At 37.8% G+C, this 25,165-nt stretch overlaps 1 protein-coding gene across 8 annotated transcripts in view; it reads left to right on the top strand.

Annotated features, from left to right (window-relative positions):
• The window catches only part of PALS2 (protein associated with LIN7 2, MAGUK p55 family member), a 133,441-nt gene that overhangs the window by 44,286 nt on the left and 63,990 nt on the right, over nt 1-25,165 (top strand). For 4 of the 8 annotated variants that reach the window (XM_055590583.1, XM_055590587.1, XM_055590579.1 and 1 more), the window contains exon 2: nt 17,715-17,833. In XM_055590583.1, the coding sequence (XP_055446558.1) occupies nt 17,717-17,833 (117 nt within the window). In that variant the 5' untranslated portion in view covers nt 17,715-17,716. Of the gene's footprint in view, nt 1-17,711; nt 17,834-25,165 lie in introns of those variants that run through there. The other 4 variants (XM_055590584.1, XM_055590585.1, XM_055590580.1 and 1 more) reach the window with 1 other exon arrangement.

The following is a 25,165-nucleotide window of genomic DNA, read 5'->3' as shown; positions in this document are numbered from 1 at the left end:
TCTGGTGCAGGAGGCCTGAGTTTGATCCCTGTGTCAGGAAAATCCCCTGGAGAATGGAATGACTACCCACTCCAGTATTCTCGCCTGGAGAATTCCATGGAGAGAAGAGCCTGGCGGGCTACACAGTCCATGGGGTCACAAAGAGTTGGACATGAGTGAACGACTAACACTTTCACTTTCATGTTCCCTGTATGCCCACTTTCTGGAGAGGTTTTATCATAAAAGAATGTTGAATTTTGTCAAAAGCTTCCTGCATCTATAGAGATGAGCATATCGCTTTTATTCTTCATTTTGTTGATGCGGTGAATCACAGTGATTGATTTGTAGGTATTGAAAAATCCTTGCATCTTGGGGATAAATCACATTTGATCATGGTGTTGGATTTGGATTGCTGGTATTCTCTAGAGGATTTTTGCGTCTGTGTTCATCAGTGACACTGGCCTGTAATTCTCTTTTTGTGGTGTCTTTGTCTGGTTTTGGTATCAGGGTGATGGTGACTTCATAGAATGAGTTTGGAAGTATTCCTCTGCAGTTTTTTTTTAATAGTTCCAGAAGGATAGGTGTTAACCTTCTCTAAATGTTTGATAGAACTTACCTGTAATGTAATCTGGCTCTGGACTTTTGTTTGTTAGGAGTTTTTTTTAATAACGGTTTCGATTTCAGTACTTGTGATTGGTTTGTTCATATTTTCTCTGTCTTCCTGATTCAGTCTTGGGAGATTGAACCTTTTTAAGAATTTTTCCTTTTCTTCCAGGTTATCCATTTTATTAGCATATAGTTGGTTGCAGTATTAATAGTCTCTGATGGAGAGGGAAGCCTGGCGTGCTGCAGTCCATGGGGTTGCAAAGAGTTGGACACAACTGAGTGATCCTTTGTATTTCTGTGGTGTCCATGTTAACTTCTCCATTTTCATTTTTGACTATAGTCATTTGAGCTCCTTTTTTTTCTTGATGAGTGTAGTTAAAGGCTTATCAATTTTGTCCCTTCAAAGAACTAACTTTTAGTTTCATTGATCTTTTCTGTTTTCTTAGCATCTCATGTATTTTTGCACTTATCTATATGATTTCTTTCCTTCTACTAACTTTGGGTTTTGTTTGTTGTTCTTTGTCTAGTTGCTTTAGGTGTAAGATTAGGTTGTTTATTTGTGATTGTTCTTATTTCCTGAGGTAAGATTGTGTTGTTATAAATTTCCCTCTTAGAACTAGTTTAGCCACATCTCATTGGTTTTGGATCATTATGCTTTGCTTTTGATTTGTCTCTAAGTATTTTTTAATTTTCTCTTTGATTTCTTTGGTGATCCATTGGTAATTTAGCATAATGCTTAGGCTCCATGTGTTTGTATTTTCTCAGCTATTTTTTCTTGTAGTTGGTTTATAATCTTACAGTGTTGTGGTCAGAAAAGATGCTTAATATCATTTCAGTTTTGTTAAATTTACTGAGGCTTGCTCTGTAGCCCCAGCATGTGATCAATCCTAGAAAATGTTCCATGTGCACTTGAGAAGAATGTGTATTCTGCTGCTTTGGGATGAAATGTTCTCTAAATATCAATTAAGTAGATCTGATCTAATGTGTCATTTAAGGCCTGTATTTTCTTATTGATCTTCTGTCTGGATGATCTGTTGTTCAAAGTTCTTAATAGCCCCCACAATTAATGTATTATTGTTGCTTTCTCCTGTTATGGTTATTAGTATTTGCCTTATATATTTTGGTGCTCCTTTGGGTGCATATTTACAATTGATTTATCTTCTTGGATTGATTCCTTGACCATTATGTATTGTTTTCTTTATCTTATAAATCTTTATTTTAAAGTCGTCATTTTTCTGATAACTGTATCGCTACTCAAGCTTACTTTTGATTTCCATTTGCATGGGATACCTTTTTCCATCCCCTCAATTTCATTCTGTGTGTGTCCTTAGATCTGAAGTGATTTTCTTATAGACAGCATATATATGGGTCTTGTTTTTGTCTTTATTCCACTTGTCTATGTCATTTGGTTGGAGCATTTAACCCACTTACATTTAAGGTAATTATTGATATGTATGTTCTTATTGCCATTTTATTAATTGCTTTGGATTTGTTTTTCTGGCCTTCCTCTTTTGTCCTCTTGTGATTTGATGACTAACTTTAGTGTTATGTTTGGATTCCTTTTTCTTTTTTGTGTGTATATCTAGTAGATTTTTGGTTTGTGGTTACTAGGTTTTGATATAGCTGTCTATATATCAGCAAGATTGTTTTAAGTTGCTGGTGTTTTGATTTCAATTGCATTTCTAATGCCCTGCATTTGTGTTCTCTTCTCACAATCATTGGTTTTGATACCATATTTGTGTGTGGATGACTTCCTACCATTATGTTTGCCTTTACTGGTGAACTTTTATTAAATTTTAATAAAAATTTTTATTTTATGTCTTTTTACTGAATGATATTGTAAAAAGTTAGAAATATGTTTATGTGTAAGTAGTGCTTCTGTAAAAGCTTGCCATTTTAGTAGACTAAACATTGAAAAGGTAGCATTTCTATCTTTGTGGCTTATTATACAGTTTGTAGAAAGTTAATAGCTTTAAGATTATTGCTTTGTAAACTATACCATATTTATCTGATTCTGTTTTATATGGAAGTTTTATTTATAAATAACAATATATAACTTGAAAGTGAAAGTGTTTAAGTGTTAGTTGCTCAGGTGTGTCCAACTCTGTGCGACCCCATGGACTATAGCCCATCAGGCTTCTCTCCATGGAATTCTACAGGCAAGAATACAGGAGTGAGTAGCTATTTCCTTCTCCAGTGGATCGTCCCAATCCAGGAATTGAACCTGGGTCTCCTGCATTGCAGGTGGATTCTTTATTGTTTGAGCCACCAGGGAAGCTCATTTCATATAACTTGAAAGGGATTCTTTATTTTTGGTAACAGAAAAATGTTACATTTTTGTGATTGAAACTCTGTTGCTGAGAACTTGTGATGTATCACACTGTGGGCTAGTTGCTGGGAATATAGATTTGAACAGGACAGATAAGATTTCTGTGCTTATTACTTAAGAGTTTAGAAAGAAAATTATACAGTAAATAAATACTTATCAACATCATTTGTTTTATCAGAGTTATAAAGCTTAGACTACTACAAAAATGTGCATTAGAAGAATTCACCCTAATTGGAGCCTCCAAGGGCATATAGGAATTTTGCTCCTAAGGACCTGTATGAATTAAGTACACGAAGGTGATGTTAAGTTAGGAGGAGTTGTTTACGTCAGGACAGGGGAAAGATTGTGGTGGCTAAAGCCTCAAAGGGTGGTGCAGATTGTTGAAATTAACAATGTATTTTAAAGACTTAGAGGCCATATAATTTACATTGTAATAAATATCTTGTGGGTGAGAGATGTGTGTGTGTGTATGTGTAGGAAGCTCTTGTGTGTGTATATGTACATATATATATGTGTGTGAATGTGTATAGAAAGCTCTTATATAGTCTGGGCAAAAAATGATGATAGCTAGGACTCATGATGGGAAGAAATTTTTTGATTCCAGAAATATTTAGGAGGTGGAATCTACTGCTTCCTTGACTCCAGTTCAGTTTCTATTCCTATCACTTCCAAACGTTCAAATATTTTTGCTGTTTTATTTCTTTTCTTCCCTCTTTATTCTTATGGGTTTAAAAAACTTTATTATTACTTTGCTTCTGTTTTAATAGAGATTCTAGAGGGAAAGACTATAAACTTAAGTAGTCAATCTACCATATCTAACTGAAGCCTACCCCCCAATGATTTGAAATGTCACCTTCTGCATATATTAAATCCTATTTAGCTTGTCAGGATTTCTCTGTTACTGTGCCAATACCACACCAGTTTAATTTGTAATGTTTTTATATGTGATAGCACCAGCACCTTCTTTACATTTGATTTTTTACAAACATATTGGCTGGTTTTACATATTTCCTCTTTCAAGTAAATTTTAGAATAGCTTTACCGCAAAATCCTGTTGGAATTTGTTAGGATTTATTCATTCATTTTTATCGTATGAAATGTTTTGGAGAGAATTAATATTTTTATAGAATTGGATTGTCCTATACCAGAACATGGTCTCTTCATTTATTTATTTTAAATGTCCTTTGTGTGTGTGTGTGTGTGTTAGTTGCTCAGTTGTTTCCGACTCTTTGCAACCCCATGGACTAGAGAATGCCAGGCTCCTCTGTCCTTGGAATTCTCCAGGCAAGAATACTGGAATGGTTTGCAGTTCTCTTCTCCAGGGGATCTTCCCTACCCAGGAATTGAACCCAGGTCTCCCACATTAGTCAGGCACTTTACCATCTAAGCCACCAGGGAAGCCCAAGTATCTTTTAGTATATTTTATATTTATTGCATATCTATCTGAACATTTCTATTTTAGCCTTATTTCTTATTTGTAAATTTTGTTCCTGTCGTGAATGTAGTTTCTTTCTCTCAGTGATGTTTTTTAATTGGTTTTTACTGTTATTTAGAAAAACTTTTGATTTTTCTATATTGCTCTTGTGTCTAGCAAGACACAGTCAAACTCTTATAACTAACTTCAATAATTTTTCACTTGATTCCTTAGTCTTTCTCCTAAGTAGATAGCTATAACCTGTGTATGTTTGTTTGTTTTGTAACATCTTTCTACATTGATTAAAACATTCAATAGACATTTGAAAAGTAGTAATCTTAAGGAAAGTTATGACCAACCTAGATAGCATATTCAAAAGCAGAGATATTACTTTGCCAACAAAGGTCCATCTAGTCAAGGCTATGGTTTTTCCTGAGGTCATGTATGGATGTGAGAGTTGGACTGTGAAGAAGGCTGAGTGCCGAAGAATTGATGCTTTTGAACTGTGGTGTTGGAGAAGACTCTTGAGAGTCCCTTGGACTGCAAGGAGATCAGCCCTGGGATTTCTTTGAAAGGAATGATGCTAAAGCTGAAACTCCAGTACTTTGTCCACCTCATGCGAAGAGTTGACTCATTGGAAAAGACTGTGATGCTGGGAGGGATTGGGGGCAAGAGGAGAAGGGGACGACAGAGGATGAGATGGCTGGATGGCATCACCAACTTGATGGACATGAGTTTGAGTGGACTCTGCAAGTTCAGCTTTAGCATTATTCCTTCCAAAGAAATCCCAGGGCTGATCTCCTTCAGAATGGACTGGTTGGATATCCTTGCAGGGTCTTCTCCAACACCACAGTTCAAAAGCATCAATTCTTCGGTGCTCAGCCTTCTTCACAGTCCAACTCTCACATCCATGCATGACCACAAGAAAAACCATAGCCTTGACTACACGAACCTTTGTTGGCAAAGTCATGTCTCTACTTTTCAATATGCTATCTAGGTTGGTCATAACTTTCCTTCCAAGGAGTAAGCGTCTTTTAATTTCATGGCTGCAGTCACCATCTGCAGTGATTTTGGAGCCCAGAAAAATAAAGTCTGACACTGTTTCCACTGTTTCCCCATCTATTTCCCATGAAGTGGTGGAACCGGATGCCATGATCTTCGTTTTCTGAATGTTGAGCTTTAAGCCAACTTTTTCACTCTCCACTTTCACTTTCATCAAGAGGCTTTTGAGTTCCTCTTCACTTTCTGCCATAAGGGTGGTGTCATCTGCATATCTGAGGTGATTGATATTTCTCCCGGCAATCTTGATTCCAGCTTGTGTTTCTTCCAGCCCAGCGTTTCTCATGATGTACTCTGCATATAAATTAAATAGGGTGACAATATACAGCCTTGACGTACTCCTTTTCCTATTTGGAACCAGTCTGTGGTTCCGTGTCCAGTTCTAACTGTTGCTTCCTGACTTGCATACACATTTCTCAAGAGGCAGGTCAGGTGGTCTGGTATTCCCATCTCTTTCAGAATTTTCCACAGTTGATTGTGATCCACACAGTCAAAGGCTTTGGCATAGTCAATAAAGCAGAAATAGATGTTTTTCTGGAACTCTCTTGCTTTTTCCATGATCCAGCAGATGTTGGCAATTTGATCTCTGGTTCCTCTGCCTTTTCTAAAACCAGCTTGAACATCAGGAAGTTCACGGTTCATATATTGCTGAAGCCTGGCTTGGAGAATTTTGAGCATTACTTTACTAGCGTGTGAGATGAGTGCAACTGTGCGGTAGTTTGAGCATTCTTTGGCATTGCCTTTCTTTGGGATTGGAATGAAAACTGACATTTTCCAGTCCTGTGGCCACTGCTGAGTTTTCCAAATTTGCTGGCATATTGAGTGCAGCACTTTCACAACAACATCTTACAGGATTGGGAGTAGCTCAACTGGAATTCCATCACCTCCACTAGCCTTGTTCGTAGTGATGCTTTCAAAGGCCCACTTGACTTCACATTCCAGGATGTCTGCCTCTAGGTCAGTGATCACACCATCGTGATTATCTGGGTCGTGAAGATCTTTTTTGTACAGTTCTTCTGTGTATTCTTGCCATCTCTTCTTAATATCTTCTGCTTCTGTTAGGTCCATACCATTTCTGTCCTTTATTGAGCCCATCTTTGCATGAAATGTTCCTTTGGTATCTCTGATTTTCTTGAAGACATCTCTAGTCTTTCCCATTCTGTTGTTTCCCTCTATTTCTTTGCATTGATCGCTGAAGAAGGCTTTCGTATCTCTTCTTGCTATTCTTTGGAACTCTGCATTCAGATGTTTATATCTTTCCTTTTCTCCTTTGCTTTTCGCTTCTCTTCTTTTCACAGCTATTTGTAAGGCCTCCCCAGACAGCCATTTTGCTTTTTTGCATTTCTTTTCTATGGGGATGGTCTTGATCCTTGTCTCCTGTACAGTGTCATGAACCTCATTCCATAGTTCATCAGGCACTCTATCTATCAGATCTAGGCCCTTAAATCTATTTCTCACTTCCACTGTGTAAACATAAGGGATTTGATTTAGGTCATACCTGAATGGTCTAGTGGTTTTCCCTACTTTCTTCAATTTCAGTCTGAATTTGGCAATAAGGAGTTCATGGTCTGAGCCACAGTCAGCTCCTGGTCTTGTTTTTGCTGACTGTATAGAGCTTCTCCATCTTTGGCTGCGAAGAATATAATCAATCTGATTTCAGTGTTGATCATCTGGTGATGTCCATGTATAGAGTCTTCTCTTGTGTTGTTGGAAGAAGTTGTGTGTTATGACCAGTGCATTTTCTTGGCAAAACTCTATTAGTCTTTGCACTGCTTCATTCCGTATTCCAAGGCCAAATTTGCCTGTTACTCCAGGTATTTCTTGACTTCCTACTTTTGTATTCCAGTCCCCTATAAAGAAAAGGACATCTTTTTGGGGTGTTAGTTCTAAAAGGTCTTGTAGGTCTTCATAGAACCGTTCAACTTCAGCTTCTTCAGTGTTACTGGGTGGAGCATAGACTTGGATTACTGTGATATTGAATGGTTTGCCTTGGAAACAAACAGAGATCATTCTGTCGTTTTTGAGATTGCATCCAAGTACTGCATTTCGGACTCTTTTGTTGACCATGATGGCTACTCCATTTCTTCTGAGGGATTCTTGCCTGCAGTAGTAGATATAATAGTCATCTGAGTTAAATTCACCCATTCCAGTCCATTTCAGTTCGCTGATCCTAGAATGTCGACATTCACTCTTGCCATCTCGTTTGACCACTTCCAATTTGCCTTGATTCGTGGACCTGACATTCCAGGTTCCTATGCAATATTGCTCTTTACAGCATCGGACCTTGCTTCTATCACCAGTCACATCCACAGCTGGGTATTGTTTTTGCTTTGGCTCCATCCCTTCATTCTTTCTGGAGTTATTTCTCCACTATCTCCAGTAGCATATTGGGCACCTACTGACCTGGGGAGTTTCTCTTTCAGTATCCTATCATTTTGCCTTTTCATACTGTTCATGGGGTTCTCAAGGCAAGAATACTGAAGTGGTTTGCCATTCCCTTCTCCAGTGGACCACATTCTGTCAGATCTCTCCACCATGACCCGCCCATCTTGGGTTGCCCCACGGGCATGGCTTAGTTTCATTGAGTTAGACAAGGCTGTGGTCCTAGTGTGATTAGATTAACTAGTTTTCTGTGAGTATGGTTTCAGTGTGTTTGCCCTTTGATGCCCTCTCTCAGCACCTACCGTCTTACTTGGGTTTCTCTTACCTTGGGCGTGGGGTATCTCTTCACGGCTGCTCCAGCAAAGCGTAGCCATTGCTCCTTATCTAGGACGACAGGTATCTCCTCACCGCCGCGCTTCCTGACCTTCAACGTGGGATAGCTCCTCTAGGCCCTCCTGCGCCCGCGCAGCCACGGCTCCCTGGACGTGGGTTGATCCTCCCGGCCACCGTCCCTGGCCTAGGGCGTTGGGGCGTGGAGTAGCTCCTTCCGCCTGCCGCCGCTGGCCTCCGGCTTAGGGGCGTGGGGTAGCTCCTCCCGGCCGCCGCCCCTGACCTCGGACAGGGGGTAACTCCTCTCGTCGCCGCTCCTGACCTCGGACACGGGGTAGCGCCTCTCGGCCGCCCCCCCCCCGACCTCGGACGCTGGGTATCTCCTCTCGGCTGCCCCACCTGACCTCGGACGCAGGGTAGCTCCTCTCGGCCGCCCCACCTGACCTCGGACGCAGGGTAGCTCCTCTCGGCCGTTCCTGCACCGTCATAGTCTGGTACTCTAGGCCGCTGCCCCTGACCTCATTTTCCATTAGGAATATTAAATTTTATTTCATGTATTTTAAGCATTGAGGGTGGTATACTGTCATATATATTAAATTATATTATATATTTCTTAAAGTTAAACTGGGCTTCCTAGGTGGCACTAGTGGTAAAAAAAAAAAAAAAAAAAAAAAAACCTGCCTGCCAATGCAGGAAACGTAAAAGACATGGGTTTGATCCCTGGGTCAGGAAGATCCCCTGGAGGGAGGGCATGGCAACCCACTCCAGTATTCTTTCCTGGAGAATCCTGTGTACCGAGGAGCCTAGTGGGCTACAGTCCATGGAGTAACAAAGAGTTGGACATGACTGAAGCGACTTCTCACATATGCACTCACAGTGTTAAATTATCTTTACATTACTAGGGTAAACTGTGCTCGTGTATTGTTATTTTTTAAGACATTGTTAGATTCATTTTGCTAATATGTTGTTTGGGATATATGCATATATACTCATATGGAGTTTAGTATTAATATATACTTTTTATTGAATTTTGAAATCCATATAGAACTCGGAAAGCTTTTGATCTCTTCCTGTGTTTTGCTTTAAAATGTGAATAAATCTCTTTCTTAAAGGTTTGATACAACTTATTCTCAAACCTATCTAGGCCTAATGTCTTTTTTAAATGGTAGATTTTTGAAAACCTTTTGAATTTCTTCCATTATGATCTGTTTCAATTTTTACCTTTTTCCTAAATTCCAGTAATTGACATTTCACTAAAAAATGCTTGCTTGACTACATTTTTAAATAAAGTTGTTCATTGTGTTTTCTTTTGTATCTTTGTTATGCCTGCAGTTATTTTTTCGTTACATTTCCAAAGTTATTTGTGTCTTGTCTTTTATTAGTCACACTAGCCAAGTATCAGCCTTTTTTTTAATTTGCCTTTTGAAACAGCCAGCGTAATGATCAGATCTGTGGCTATTTTTTTTCCCCCTAGGATTAATTTCTGCTTTCCCTCTTAATTCCTTCTCCTAGTTTTTCATGATCCATAACAGGTTTTCCATGCTTTTTCTCTCATTGCCCTTTCTAGTGGGAAAATTCTTCAGTTTGATTTTTGCAATCCCCACTCCTAACCCTGCCCCACACACACTAATTTAATTTAATCTTGTTCTTTCTTTTGCTCTTTCTTTTTTCTTTCTCCCACGTTCCCCCCTTTTTTAAAATAACTTCCTAAAAAGAAGTAAGCCTGTTTCTTTGGCAGTTAATGTTTCTTGAAATTCAGTTCAGGTAGTTCAGTCACTCAGTCATGTCCAACTCTTTGCGACCCCATGAACCATAACACACCAGGCCTCCCTGTCCATCACCAACTCCCAGAGTCCACCCAAACCCATGTCCATCGAGTAGGTGATGCCATCCAACCATCTCATCCTCTGTCGTCCCCTTCTCCTCATGCCCTCAATCTTTTCCAGCATCAGGGTCTTTTCGAGTGAGTCAGCTTTCCGCCTCAGGTGGCCAGAGTATTGGAGTTTCAGCTTCAGCATCAGTCCCTCCAATGAACACCCAGGACTGATCTCCTTTAGGATGGACTGCTTGGATCTCCTTGCTGTCCAAGGGACTGTCAAGAGTCTTCTCCAACACCACAGTTCAAAAGCATCAGTTCTTCAGTGCTCAGCTTTCTTTATAGTCCGACTCTCACATCCATACATGACTACTGGGAAAACCATAGCCTTGACTAGACACACCTTTGTTGGCAAAGTAATGTCTCTGCTTTTGAATATGCTATCTAGGTTGGTCATAACTTTCCTTCCAAGGAGTAGGCGTTTTTTAATTTCATGGCTGCTGTCACCATCTGCAGTGATTTTGGAGCCCAGAAAAATAAAGTCTGTCACTGTTTCCACTGTTTCCCCATCTATTTGCCATGAAGTGGTGGGACCGGATGCCATGACCTTAGTTTTCTGAATGTTGAGCTTTAAGCCAACTTTTCATTCTCCTCTTTCACCTTCATCAAGAGGCTTTTTAGTTTCTCTTCACTTTCTGCCATAAGGGTGGTATCATCTGCATATCTGAGGTTATTGATATTTCTCCCGGCAATCTTGATTCCAGCTTGTGCTTCTTCCAGCCCAGCGTTTCTCATGATGTACTCTGCAGAGAAGTTAAATAAACAGGGTGACAATATACAGCCTTGATGTACTCCTTTTCCTGTTTGGAACCAGTCTGTTGTTCCATGTCCAGTTCTAACTGTTGCTTCCTGACCTGTATATAGGTTTCTCAAGAGGCAGGTCAGGTGGTCTGGTATGCCCATCTCTTTCAGAATTTTCCACAGTTGATTGTGATCCACAGTCAAAGGCTTTGGCATAGTCAATAAAGCAGAAAGAGATGTTTTTCTGGAACTCTCTTGCTTTTTCCATGATCCAGTGGATGTTGGCAATTTGATCTCTGGTTCCTCTGCCTTTTCTAAAACCATCTTGAACACCTGGAAGTTCACAGTTCATGTATTGCTGAAGCCTGGCTTGGAGAATTTTGAGCATTACTTAACTAACGTGTGAGATGAATGCAGTTGTGTGGTAGTTTGAGCATTCTTTGGCATTGCCTTTCTTAGGGATGGAATGAAAACTGACCTTTTCCAGTCATGTGGCCACTGCTGAGTTTTCCACATTTGCTGGCATATTGAGTGCAGCACTTTCCAGCATCATCTTTCAGGATTTGAAATAGCTCAACTGGAATTCCATCTCCTCCACTAGCTTTGTTCGTAGTGATGCTTCCTAAGGCCCGCCTGACTTCACATTCCAGGATGTCTGGCTCTACGTGAGTGTGAGTGATCACACCATCGTGATTATCTGGGTCGTGAAGATCTTTTTTGTACAGTTCTTCTGTGTATTCTTGCCATCTCTTCTTAATATCTTCTGCTTCTGTTAGGTCCATACCATTTCTATCCTTTATTGTGCCCATCTTTGCATGAAATATTCCCTTGGTATCTCTAATTTTCTTGACGAGATCTCTAGTCTTTCCCATTGTATTGTTTTCCTCTATTTCTTTGCGCTGATTGCTGAGGAAGGCTTTCTTATCTCTCCTTGCAACTTGGTGAGTTACATTCTTGCTTTTAGTTTTCATGTTTAGTTATTCTTGTTTTGTTCATATTTGTAATTGAAGGGTATAGATTAAATATATTAATTTTTCTCTAGTTTACGTAGGAATCCCATTTGTATGTCATTGAATCTAGCTTCTGATTAGAGTCCATCCTCTTGTAACAGAGGAGGAGGAGTGAAACTTGTACAAAACTTACCTTCTGAGTTTTGGGACTTTCCTTTCTTCCTGGAATCTCTAAGTAAATTGGGACACTTCCCTGCTTCTCTGGATCCAACTCAGCTTTGTAGCTTTCTGTTTCATGTATAAAGCTTTTATGTGTAAGAGTTGCCTTATGGTAATCCATGTTAGAGTGCTTATTATAGATCTAATTAATGTTTTAATAGTTTATAAGGTTAATTCTCTCACTGCTCCTTGTTATAATTTCTGCATATTTTCTTGTGTATCTTTGATATGCTTTTAGGATGACTTAATTAAAAAGAACTATTTTATTTTTTGATCATGTTATTAGGTGACTAATTTATAAGCCAGTGAATTGGCTTGTTAGGGGCAATTGTTTCTTCACACTGTCCAATAATATCCCAACAAGTGAGGGAGATGGGATTATGCCAGGTATTAGAACATTATTTATTTTATTCACAGCAGAGTATGGAATGAAGGTGTCAGGGCAGATGCTTTCAGGTTTGACATCCTGGTGCAACTGGAGCACCAGGGTGGATTGTTCCACCTGCACTCACCACTTCACCTAGCCTCCTCACCAGTTTCTCTCTGCCTTTCCTGCCTGTCAACTCTGAGACACCCAAAACCCAGTTTTCATTCAAAAGGGGAAGATAGGGAAAATTCCAAGACCCCTCACCTCAACTCTCACCTTTGTGATTAAATAACCTGGAACAGGGTAGGTAAACTAAGTGAGAATTTTTTGATAGGAACATTAAGAATGACATCTGAATTCAGCTCCAGAAAAGAGCTCTAACCAGGAGACAGTAAAGCCTTAGCAGATGTTCTGAAACTGCTCATAAGAAAGTGCTAGAGAGTGGTCCTCTAGGTATGAGCTCTAAAAGCTCTGGACTCAGTGGGGCTTCGGCTGGTCCAGTCTGGGCCTTCAGAATCCGATGACCTGGGGCTGCCTGGCAAGCACAGTGCAGTTGGTCTGTCTCAGTCTTCCATGAGAGTCCTTCAGTTCCATCACAGAATACTCCCCAATGTGTTATACAGTTGACCCTTCAACAGCACAGGTGATTAAGGCCACCCACCCTCTGCACAGTGGAAAATCCCTGTATACTGTCTCTGCAGTTCCGTGTTGGCAGACTCAACTAGCAACAGATGTTTAGTACTCTAGTACATATTTCTTGAAAATAATCCACATTTAAGTGGACCTGAGCAGTTAAAATCCATGCTGTCCACTGTAGCTTCCTTCAAGATCTTCGGTTTGAGGAAGCGTATGTTTACTCTTCTCAGTTAGTGGAGGTGTGTCACCTGTTGGTTATTGGGCCGCTGGGTTAGGTTTTGGCTACTGACTGGTGGTGTGCTGAAAGCTCCCACTTTGAGATTTGACCACAGGCACTAGCTCAGTCAGGGCCTCCTGAAAGTTTGGGTACTCTTTCTGGCCACAGAAAGAGTCCTGTGTCCCATAGGCTGTCTCAACATCCAGCAAGGTATCAGTGAGGGCTTTGCATATACCCTTGAAAAGAGTGTTAGTGTTTCAGAAGATGTAGCAGATGGGATCCAAAAATCTTGCCCATTAAGGAATAGGGATTCTGGCTGTCAGCTTGAAGTAGGTTTTCAGAGACACAGATGGTGGCGAGGTTTCATCCTGTGCAGATAATTGTAGCAGTTCTGACTTCCAGCTGTAGCAGTCTTGGCCCATCCTTCATGAGGAGGCAAGATCTGTACCTGATATCCCAGAGTCTGGGATACTCAGATATCATCTCCTCTTTGAAGTCTTTGGGGGCACGAGGCCTCTAGGGATATGAGGTCAATTTCAAGATTTCATTGTGAATCTCATGGTTTACTTTTTCACAAAAATTAATAGCAATACAAATACCAGATTCTTGTCAACCTTAACCAGCACACCATTCACCCAGACTGGCTTCCCTAACCTGTGCTGAACTGTAGCAGTTTACCCTACTCCCCTTCCTCCTCAGCCTAAGTTCCCTGGAGCTCACCATCCAGGTCATTTTCCTAGTGAATTGGTGGAAGACCAAGCCAGGATTAGCCTGAAAACATGGTTATTTAGGGGATCTATGGTAGTTTTATTAAGTGAAAGTGAAAGTCACTCAGCCTTGTCCGACTCTGCAATCCCATGGACTATACAGCTCATAGAATTCTCCAGGCCAGAATACTGGAGTGGGTAGCCTCTCCCTTCTCCAGGGGATCTTCCCAACACAGGGATCGAACCTAGGTCTCCCACATTGCAGGCGGACTCTTTACTAGCTGAGCCACAAGGCACGTCCAAGAATACTGGAGTGGGTAGCCTAGCCCTTCTCCAGGGGATCTTCCTGACCCAGGAATCAAATCAGCGTCTCCTGCATTGCAGGTGGATTCTTCACCAACTGAGCTATCAGGGAAGCCCAGTTTTATTAAAACTCTATTAAATATACAAATTAGTTTGGGAATGTTTGGCAACTCTAGATTCCCTTTCACAACATGGGATATGACTGGCTTATAAGTTTTTATTTAGATTTCATATATTAAAAAATCAGTAACAACTTATAAAGCTCTTCAAAATAACCAAGGATATATTTCACAGTCTCTGCCACTTTTCTTTCTGTTTAATTAAGCATAAAATATAAAAATTTAAACATCTCAAGAACCAATATAGAAGATATATTAAAAAAAAAATCTTCTATACAACTGGCAGTTTTAGCACCAGCTAGATATTTGATGATATTAAGGAATTATTGTTATTTTATTAGATGTGCTAACAGTATTGTTACATTATTTAAAAAGAGAGTCCTGATCTTTTATACATAAACACTCAAATATGATATGTGGGATTTGCCTCAAAGTTAACGTAGGACAGAAAGTATATAGGAGTATGAAACAAAATTGGCCATGAGTTGCTAATTGTTAGAGCTGATAATTATTGGGTTTGCTGTAGTATCTTTTTTGTATATGTTTGGAATTTTCCATAATAAAAATAAAGACAAATGTAGAATGTCGAAAGAAAGAAAAAAGTCCTCATTAAAAAAAATACTCATGAAAAGTAGAGCTGACTACAGTTATAGCCACAGGGTAAAAATATTAATACTTTTGAAGATTGTTGATTCTGTTGTTCCCTGCCCAGAGTACACTTTGGACCTCAAGCAAAATTATGAAGTAGACTTTGCTTATATTCTTTATTTCCTAGTGTCGACTTCATCTTAGCTCCATATCAGTTTTCTTTCTGCTTGTTGTAAATGTACATTTTTCTCCCATTCACCTCTTTACTTCCCAAATTGTAACTTACTTCTTCCTACTGAGTCGGAGACCTAAAGATGAACCTGTCCCAATTAAAGTGCAAGAGAAGACTACTCAGGATAGAGTTTACGAAAGTAGAAGTTGGTAGTAGTTCTGTTTGAGCATTTGGAAAAATTACTGATAGAAATGTGAGAAGTTTGTTGGAATATTGTGGGGAGAAACTTGTAGGAGTCCTATATGAAAAGCACTAACTGTTAATTTTATTTAAAAATTGCCAGTCTGCAGAGAGGGAAAGGTAAACGCTTTACTAGTACGATTAGCTGCTGCTGATAATGCTAAGTCGCTTCAGTCGTGTCTGACTCTGTGCGACCCCATAGACGGCAGCCCACCAGGCTCCCCTGTCCCTGGGATTCTGTAGGCAAGAACACTGGAGTGGGTTGCCATTGCCTTCTCCAGTGCAGGAAAGTGAAAAGTGAAAGTGAAGTCGCTGAGTCTTGTCCGACTCTTAGCAACCCCATGGACTGCAGCCCACCAGGTTCCTCCATCCATGGGATCTTCCAGGCAAGAGCACTGGAGTGGGGTGCCACTGCCCTCTCTGATGATTAGCTAGTACTATGCTAACAAAAATAAATAATGCCTAAAATAAGTATGTCAAAAAGTAGCAGTATTAGTATATTATCCAGTGATAGTTATGATTAAAAGAAACCGCAAATTCAAAGCAGTTACTTATGGATGGGATCATTTGGGAGGGAGTCTGACAGCATGGAACAAAGAACTACTGTGTTTTATTATAAGCAACTTAGTAATACAATGTCTTTTTACAATGTTTATGTTTTATTTTCATAAAAATATGAAAAAACAAACTACAGTATTAGTATACTTATTCTAAAGATGCATCAAGGGAAAAAACTTATTAATAAAACTAATCTGAATAAAATTAAGACTATGATTTTCAATGTAGTAGGAATCTAGCTTCACCTTCTTCAAATGCATATCCAGCTGTCCCAAATAAAAGGCTGTTCTTTTCTTCTTTGAACTATCTTGCCACTCTTGTTGAAAATCTATTAACCATAGAATGGGTTTATTTATGGATTCTCAGTTATATGTCGATCTTTATGCTGGTACCACAGTTTTGATTACTAGTGAGTCTTCCAGCTTTGTTCTTTTTGAGGATTGTTTGGCTATACTGGATTTACTGTATTTCCCACATGAATTTTAGGATCTGTTTATCAACTTCTACCAAAAAGGGTGAGGGAAACTGAGATTATAATAGGGACTGCATTAAACTTATCGATCAATTTGAGGCCTGTTGCCATCTTAACAATATTAAGTCTTCTAATCCTTAAAATTTGATATCTTTTTATTTATTTGTCTTTAATTCTTTCAGTGATATAATATAGCTTCACTGTAAAATCCTGCACTTCTTTTGTTACATTTGTTTCTAATGATTTTATTGATTTAATGCTATTGTAAAATGAATGGTTTTGTTAATTTCATTTTCAGAGTGTTCATTGCTAGTGTATAGAAGTACAAATGATTTTTGTACTTTTTTGCAACCTTACTGAACTCATTTATTAGTTCTAATAAGTTTTTTGTATATATTCCTTAAGATTTTCTGTATATGAAATCATATCATTGGCAAAAAGGGAAAGTTTTATTCATTTTTTGTCTGGATTGCCTTTTTCTTTTTGTTGCCTAGCCGCCATGGCTAGACCCTTCAGTACAATGTTGAGTAGAAATGACAGGAGTAGACATCCTTGCCTTGTTCCTGATCTATGGCAAAGCGTTCAGCCTTTCATCATTAAGTGTGATGTTACCTATGGGGTTTTTGTAGATGCCCTTGAGCAAAGGAAAATTTCCTTCTGTTCCTCGTCAAATTTTTTTTTTTTATCATGAAAAGGTATTTGATTTTGTCAAATGCTTTTTCTGTGCCTGTTGGGATACCATGTGGTTTTGTTCTAGTAATAGTATATAACATTGATTATCATATGTTGATGAGCTACGCTGTATGTACTCCTGGGATAAATTCTACTAGGTCATTGTGTAGAATCCTTTTCATATGTTGCTGGATTCAGTTTGCTAATATTTTATTAAAGATTTTTGCATCTGTGCTTATAAAGGATATTGGCTGTAGTTTTCTTGTGATGTCTTTGTCTGGATTTAGTTTCAGGATCTCACAGAATAGTTGGAAAGTGCTCCTTCCTCTTCTCCATTTTTTTTCAAGCTTGTAATGATTTTAGTCTTTAATGTTTAATAAAATTTGATAGTCAAGTCATCTGATTCTGGGCTTGTTGGAATGAAATTTCTTGATTACCTAATCTAATCTTTTTATTTTTTTATTGGTTTCTTAGAATTTTGTGTTTCTTCTTGAGCAATTTTTTAAAATATGAAAAATAAAAAGAAAGTATAAAGTTCTAAGTATGTATTAGATAATCTGATAAAGCCCCAAACTGCATGTAAAAACCTGTCCTGTTGCTAATTCATAGGAAGTCAATTTGAAATTTATACTGTTTAACAGTTCAGTTTTTCTACTGTGTTTTTCAAGAATGTTTATTGTTAATGTATTTTTATTTGATTCATTTTAAAATCATATTTCATAATAGCTTGAAATTTAAGGTTTGCTTCTTTTTTTTAATACTGCTTTTATCTCAGCAGCAATGCAGCAAGTGTTGGATAACCTTACGGAGCTGCCCTCATCTACGGGAGCAGAAGAAATAGACCTAATTTTCCTCAAGGGGATTATGGAGAATCCTATTGTAAAATCACTTGCGAAGGTATATTGATTTGTTTGTAAGATAACTAAATTCTTTTTAAATTGTTTTTACAGAGGTCTTTTCAGATTAGTGTTTTAGAACCCAAGTGAGGTATAATTTAGGCCTAGTTAGCAAATGATAACAGTTAACAACTAATGAAATCTTACTTTACACAAAAATCAGACTATTTTGCTTCTCTATTGACTTTAAAGTTTTAGGGAAACAATAACTGAACAGTTGTATTATAATGGAAGTCTGTGAAAAAGAATCTGATTTTGTCTCCATTTTCAACAACAGCAAGGTACTGATTTTTTTCTTTTATGTTAGACCATATACCTGTTTTTCAATTTAGTTCTTGACTTCCTATAACTAGTTCTTTTTGAAAATTTTTTTTATAACCTGATATTTTTAGTCTATTTCCATAATCAACTCTGTAGTAATCTTTTTTACTCATCCAAAAATATAGTTTTACAACCATTTTTGGTCCAGTTTTATTTCAATTACAGTATTTCCCACAGTAATTTTTATAAATGTCACTTAAACTTAGCATATTAACTGTTTCACAACCCTGCCCTCCCATTCTTCAGATGATTTCTTGCTTTTAGGAACCTATGCCATACACTCTGTCTGACCTTTTCTTTCCTTTATTTTTTAATAAGATATTGAATATAGTTTCTTTTGCTATTCAGTAATATCTTGTTACATCTCTGACCTTTTCTTCATGTAATCATCTTGTCATTCCTGGAGTGTTGATTTTTATCCTCTCTTGAGATCATTTTTTGTAACATAGTCTATTACTTCTTTTCTTCTAAGACTTCTGAAAAATCATACTTTTCCTATGTGTTCTAATAGTAAGAGTGAGTGAGTGATGCAGTTCTTCATTTTATTCATAAATGTAATCATTCTAAAGTCACATGATATGAAGGCTTTGGTTCCTAAGTAGAAACTAATTCACTTACAGATCACCCAACTAGAATTTTTATTTTAGTCATGTTTGACTGTAGTCTTTCCAAAATTTATTAGGAATTCCTTTAATAATAATATATAGGATATAATTTATCTTCAGATTTAAGCTTCATGTCGCAGATATCAATCACTATGCTGTGTTGAGATAAATAGCTTCAGTGTCTTAGAAATAAGTAAGTTAAGTGTTAGTCACTCAGTCGTGCCCAACTCTTTGCAACCCCATGGACTGCAGCCCACCAGGCTCTTCTGTCCAAGAGATTTCCCAGGCAAGGATACTGGAATGGGTTGCCATTTCCTTCTTCAGGGAATCTTCCCAACCCAGGGATTGAACCCAGGTCTCCTGCACTGCAGGCAGACTCTTTACTGACTGAGCTACAAGGGAAGCCCTAGAAATAAGTTAGGGCTGTTTAAGCCTATTAGTTAAATGGCTCACTCTGAACTCTTACTGCCACTTTAAAAATAGTGTTTTATTCCTCCCTTAATATCATACCTACCTTACTGTTGGTTGTCAGTTTTTTTTCTCAGTGTACCTCTTACATCCCATCCTCATGTTTATTTAATTTAAAGCTTTAAGATATAGATCAAGAAACTCAATTACATTATGCAAGGCATCTTCTAATGTGCTTATTGTTTATAAAAGTTTTTAAAAATTGCTATTTCATCTTTGCAAAAACATTATAAATTGAAAACTAGGATTTAAAATAGAAAATTTATTTGCCTAAGGTCACTTATCTAGGAAATGACAGAAATACTTAGGCCAGGTCTTGTTTCTTCAAATTCTTTTTTTCTTTCTTCCACAGAGCAAGTTGTGTGTCTCTCTGTGTATATTCTTGAGAATTTCTGTGCATAAAAAAATTACTGATTTTTGTGTCATTGATGTTGGCCTTATTTGAAGGTCATTTTGTTCACTATTCTCAGCAACTGAAATGGCTGCATAACTTTTGAGCAGCTGAAATGCTATTGTGATCTTTTGATGATAAAATTGAAATAGAAAAAAAAAGAATCACTCAGTAGTAAACAACATTCAAGCAGCTTCTCAATAAATAGAAGCAGTGGTAGTTGAATATTCCTACATTGAAGGTAAAGAAATCCCAGAAGAAAGAAAGGACTTCTGCTTCCAAGAAAGAGATGTGAAGTCACAGCAGGCCAAAACTCCCAGTACCAGTAGGGGAAAAGATGGATTAACTGCTGAAGAAACAGCGAGGGTACATTCCTAGACTTGTGGAGAGTCAAGAGCATGTGACTAATAATCATGAGAAGAACAAAAGAAACAGTCTTATAAATAATCCTTTTAAAAGTTTATATACAATGATTTTTAAGGAACATTTTTAATAAAGAGAGAAAAATAAAGACATTTAAAATATTACTGGAAATAAGAGTCAAAAACAATCAAATGGTTATTCGAGAACTCAAAAATACAATCTCTGATTAACAGCTCATGCGATGGGTTTAATAGAAGACTAAACACAGCAAACAAGAAGACTAACAAATTTGAAGACAGGTCAATTGGAAACATCTAAACTGAAATTCATAGGAAGGTACATATAGAAAAGACAGTATGTGAGACATACTCAAAAGGCCAAATACACATGTAGTTAATATCCCAGAAAGGGGGCAGGGGATGGGGCAGAAGAAACAGTGCAAGACACAATGATCAGGAATTTTTAAAACTAATGAACAACATCAACTGAGAAATTCAAGAAGCCAAATGAACCCCCTAGCAGGGAAAAGAAAAAGAAAAACATTCCTTTGAATATCACAGTCAGACTCCTGAAAATCAAAGATGAAGTGAAAATCTGTAGAGTCCCTGAAGAAGAAAGACATATTACCTTTAAGGACAAGCAGTAAGACTAATAGTTAGCTATAAAACAGGAACTATGAAAGTCATAACAGAGTGGATTGAGATCATTAAGGTGCACAAAGAAAAACACTGCCAACCTCAGATTCCCTCTTCAGCAAAAACAACCTTCGGAAATAAAAGCAAATAAAGGTTTTCTTTTTAGACAAAGTCTGAGTAAAATTATCTCCATTTACTCAGCAAGAAATGCAAAAGGAAGTTCTTCAGGCAGAAAGAATGACAACGGAAAGGGAGTAAATATAATACTGATTTTTAGGATGAAGTGATGGTAATGTCTTGTGGCATTGATAGTATGTATATAAATGAAATATGTGAAGATGATAGACCAAAAAGGAGGAGAGACTTTGTGATTCAGACAGTTATAAGATGCTGTTGTTATCAAGGAAGTGGTCAAAGTAATATCTTAAGGTTGTATAAAAAGGTTAGGGATGCATATTGAGATCTTTAAGGCAGCCACAAGAGTGAAATTATAAAAATGAAAAAATTCCACCCAAACCTTAAGGGTGAGAAAATAGACTTGAATTACCTTCATTCCAGAAAAAACTAGAAGAGTTAGCAAAAAGGGTGGAAGGGAGTGACCATCTTCAGATACGGGACAACAAGCAGCACAGAAAGGAGAGAAATGGGGTGAGCATTATGAAACTGTCTCAGGCCTGTTTCCATGTCGAGTGCAGAAAGAAGTATAAACAGCCCAGCAGTCTTAATAGAGCTCAGGATTTGGGGAGAAGGAGGTGACTGGACCTTGTGTGGCAGAGTACTGGGGAGGAGGAAGCTAACCCAGACCAGCCCTGGAGATCTGCTTAGGGATGCCTTCAAATCTCTAGCTGAGTGCTGACCTGTGCATGTGTGAGGCATGCCTCTCGAGTCCAAGGAAAGATCCACTGGAAAGCACAGTAGGCCAAACAATTTCCAGGGCTCAAAAGGGCGGGGAGATAGTTTAGTTTGCATTCCCACCAGCCTGAGTTGAGAAGTCCTCATAATATGCAGGATATTGGGCATAGTTCACACTAAGTTTCTTATAACAAATCTAGGAAACTAGTTACAGACTACAGCAAAATCAAACTAAAAATTAATAACAAAGTTATTCCCCAAATCCCCAAATATGTCAAAGAGCATTCTTCTAAATAGCCATAGATCAAAGGAGAATCACAAAGAAACATAAAAAATATTTTGAATTGAATAATGTGAAAATATATAACAGAACTTCTGGGGTGCAGCAAAGCAATGCTTAGAGGGAAACGCCTGTATTAGAAAAGAACAATGTTTAAATCAATGATTATATGTATACCTTGAGAAAATAGAAAAAGAACAAATTGAAATATGCAGAAAGTAAATAAGATGAGTGAACATAAAAAGATGAAAAAAATCAATATAACTTTGAATATATTAATAAAATTGGTAAACCTCTAGTTAGACACAAATTATCATTATCAGAAATGAAAGAGAGGACATTGCTGCAAATCCAGCAGACATTGCAAGAATAATAAATATTATGAACAACTTTGTGGCAATAAATATAACTAGAGGAAGCTAATTTCTTGAAAGACACAAATTACTAAAGTCTACAGAAGAGTGGATACCCTGTATCTGTTTTTTTATAATTGAATATTTGCAGTTTAAAACCTGAAGCTTCAGCCTGGATGACTTCAAAAGAAAATTCTATCAAACATTTAAGGAAGAAATAATACCAATTTTACATTATTTATTCTAGAAAAAAAGAAAGGAAAACATTTCCAATTTTGTTTTACTAGTCTTGATGTTACCCTGATATCAAAACCAGCTAAAAAGAGTTCAATTAAAGAAAACTGCAGAATAGTATCCTTAGTGAATGTAGACTAAAAGTTCTTAAGAAAATATTAGCAAATTAAATCTAGCAACTTACAAAAAGGGTAATACCTCATTACCAAGTGACTTTTGTCTTAAGAATACAAGCTGCCTTCACATTCGATAACCAATAAATGTCACCATTTTAATAAGAAAAATCATATGATTATATTCATAGTTGCAGAAAAAGCATTTTATGTAATTGAACATCCATTCCTCATAAAAACTCAACAAACTTAAAATAAATTGCCTCAACCTCATGAAGGGCATCTGTTAAAACCCCGTGGTTAACATTGTCCTTCATGGTGGAAGACAGTGACTTCTTTCTAAGATCACTTCTATTCAACTTTTATCACTTCTATTCAGCTTGGTACTAGGATTCTTTGCTAGTGCAAAAAGACAAGAAAAAAAGGTATACTGATTGAAGAAGAAAAAATTAACTGTCATTTTTTAAGGATGATGTTACCATCTATGTCAAAAATCCTAAGAATCTACCAGAAGGAGTTTTTTTAAAAAGCCCTGTAGAACTAATAAGTGAATTTAGCAGGAACACAAGATAAAAACTACTCTATGTAAATCAATTATATTTTTATATGGTAGCAATGAACAAATTGAAAATAGTAATTTAATGTAATAGGAATGAAATTTTTTAAATGTGTGTAAGACCTATAAACTGGAAACTAAAAGACATTGTTTAAAGGTATACATGTATACTTACATAAAGAAATTGGAAGACTCAATTTCTTGATGTAAGTATAAAGAATAAATTGTAATTTATAATGTAAATTCTTATAATGTAAATTCTCTGGAAACTGAGCTGAAGATTCAGTATAATCCCGGCCAGAATTTCTACCATGGATACTGAAATTTATAATGGGCCAAGACCAGACAATTTGAAAAAGTACAAAATTTGATGCCTTCCACAACCTGGAAGGATTTCAAGGATTATTGTGACTCTATAGTAATAAAGACAATGTAGTATCAACGTATAGGTCAACAGCACAGAAGAGAGTCCAAAAAGAGACTACCACATGTGTGGTCAACTGACTTTTTGCACCATGATAATTCAGTGCAGAAATGCTAGTCTTTTCAATAAATGTCACTGAAACAGTTGAATATTCATATGTTAAAAAAAAAAACCTTTTTCCCCTACTCTGTATCCTAAAATTAGCTAAAAATAGATCATAGCTCTAAAAGTAAGAGCAAAGACTAAAATATTCTAAAGGAACACATACGGAAAAAAAAAACTCTTTGTGAATTTAGATTCTTAGGTAAGGCATAAAAAGCATGAGGCATAATGAAAACTTTGATTAATTAGATTTCCCCTGAAAAAGACACCATTAAGAAAAATAAGGTGTGCTATAGACGAGAAGAGGACTGGATGAAGCACAAGCTGAAATCAAGATGGCTGGGAGAAAAATCAATAACCTCAGATATGCAGATGACACCACCCTTATGGCAGAAAGTAAAGAGGAACTAAAGAGCCTCTTGATGAAAGTGAAAGGGGAGAGTGAAAAAGTTGGCTTAAAGCTCAACATTCAGAAAACGAAGATCATGGCATCCGGTCCCATTACTTCATGGGAAATAGACGGGGAAACAGTGGAAACAGTGTCAGACTTTATTTTTTGGGGCTCCAAAATCACTGCAGATGGTGACTGCAGCCATGAAATTAAAAGACTCTTACTCCTTGGAAGGAAAGGTATGACCAACCTAGACAACATATTGAAAAGCAGAGACATTACTTTGCCAGCAAAGGTTCGTGTAGTCAAGGCTATGGTTTTTCCTGTGGTCATGTATGGATATAAGAGTTGGACTGTGAAGAAGGCTGAGCGCCGAAGAATTGATGCTTTTGAACTGTGGTGTTGGAGAAGACTCTTGAGAGTCCCTTGGACTGCAAGGAGATCCAACCAGTCCATTCTGAAGGAGATCAGCCCTGGGATTTCTTTGGAAGGAATGATGCTAAAGCTGAAACTCCAGTACTTTGGCCACCTCATGCGAAGAGTTGACTGATTGGAAAAGACTCTGATGCCGGGAGGGATTGGGGGCAGGAGGAGAAGGGGACGACAGAGGATGAGATGGCTGGATGGCATCACCAACTCGATGGACGTGAGTCTGGGTGAACTCCGGGAGTTGGTGATGGACAGGGAGGCCTGGCGTGCTGCGATTCATGGGGTCGCAAAGAGTCAGACACGACTGAGCGACTGAACTGAACTGATCCTAAAAAGAAAGCTACTCATTTATTGCTGGGATGGTACCAGTAATGCAAAATGGTACAACTACTTTGGAAGATAGACTGGCAATTTCTTAAAAAGCTGAGCATTGTGTTACCACATAATCCAGTGATTATGCTCCTTGACATTTACCCAAGTGAAATGTTAATTTGTGTCCACACAGAAACATACACATGAATGAATGTAATGGCTTTATTCATAATTGACAAAGCTTGGAAGCAACCAAGGTGCCCTTCAGTAGGTGTATGGATAAACAAAAGAGATCAAATTGCCAACATCTGCTGGATCATCAAAAAAGCAAGAGAGTTCCAGAAAAACATCTATTTCTGCTTATTGACTATGCCAAAGCCTTTGACTGTGTGGATCACAATAAACTGTGGAAAATTCTGAAAGAGATGGGAATACCAGACCACCTGACCTGCCTCTTGAGAAACCTCTATGCAGGTCAGGAAGCAACAGTTAGAACTGGACATG

The sequence above is a fragment of the Bubalus kerabau genome, chromosome 8, assembly GCF_029407905.1.
Source record: "Bubalus kerabau isolate K-KA32 ecotype Philippines breed swamp buffalo chromosome 8, PCC_UOA_SB_1v2, whole genome shotgun sequence".
In the NCBI taxonomy this organism is placed as follows: Eukaryota; Metazoa; Chordata; class Mammalia; order Artiodactyla; family Bovidae; genus Bubalus; species Bubalus kerabau.
This window is presented reverse-complemented; position numbering and strand designations above follow the sequence as displayed.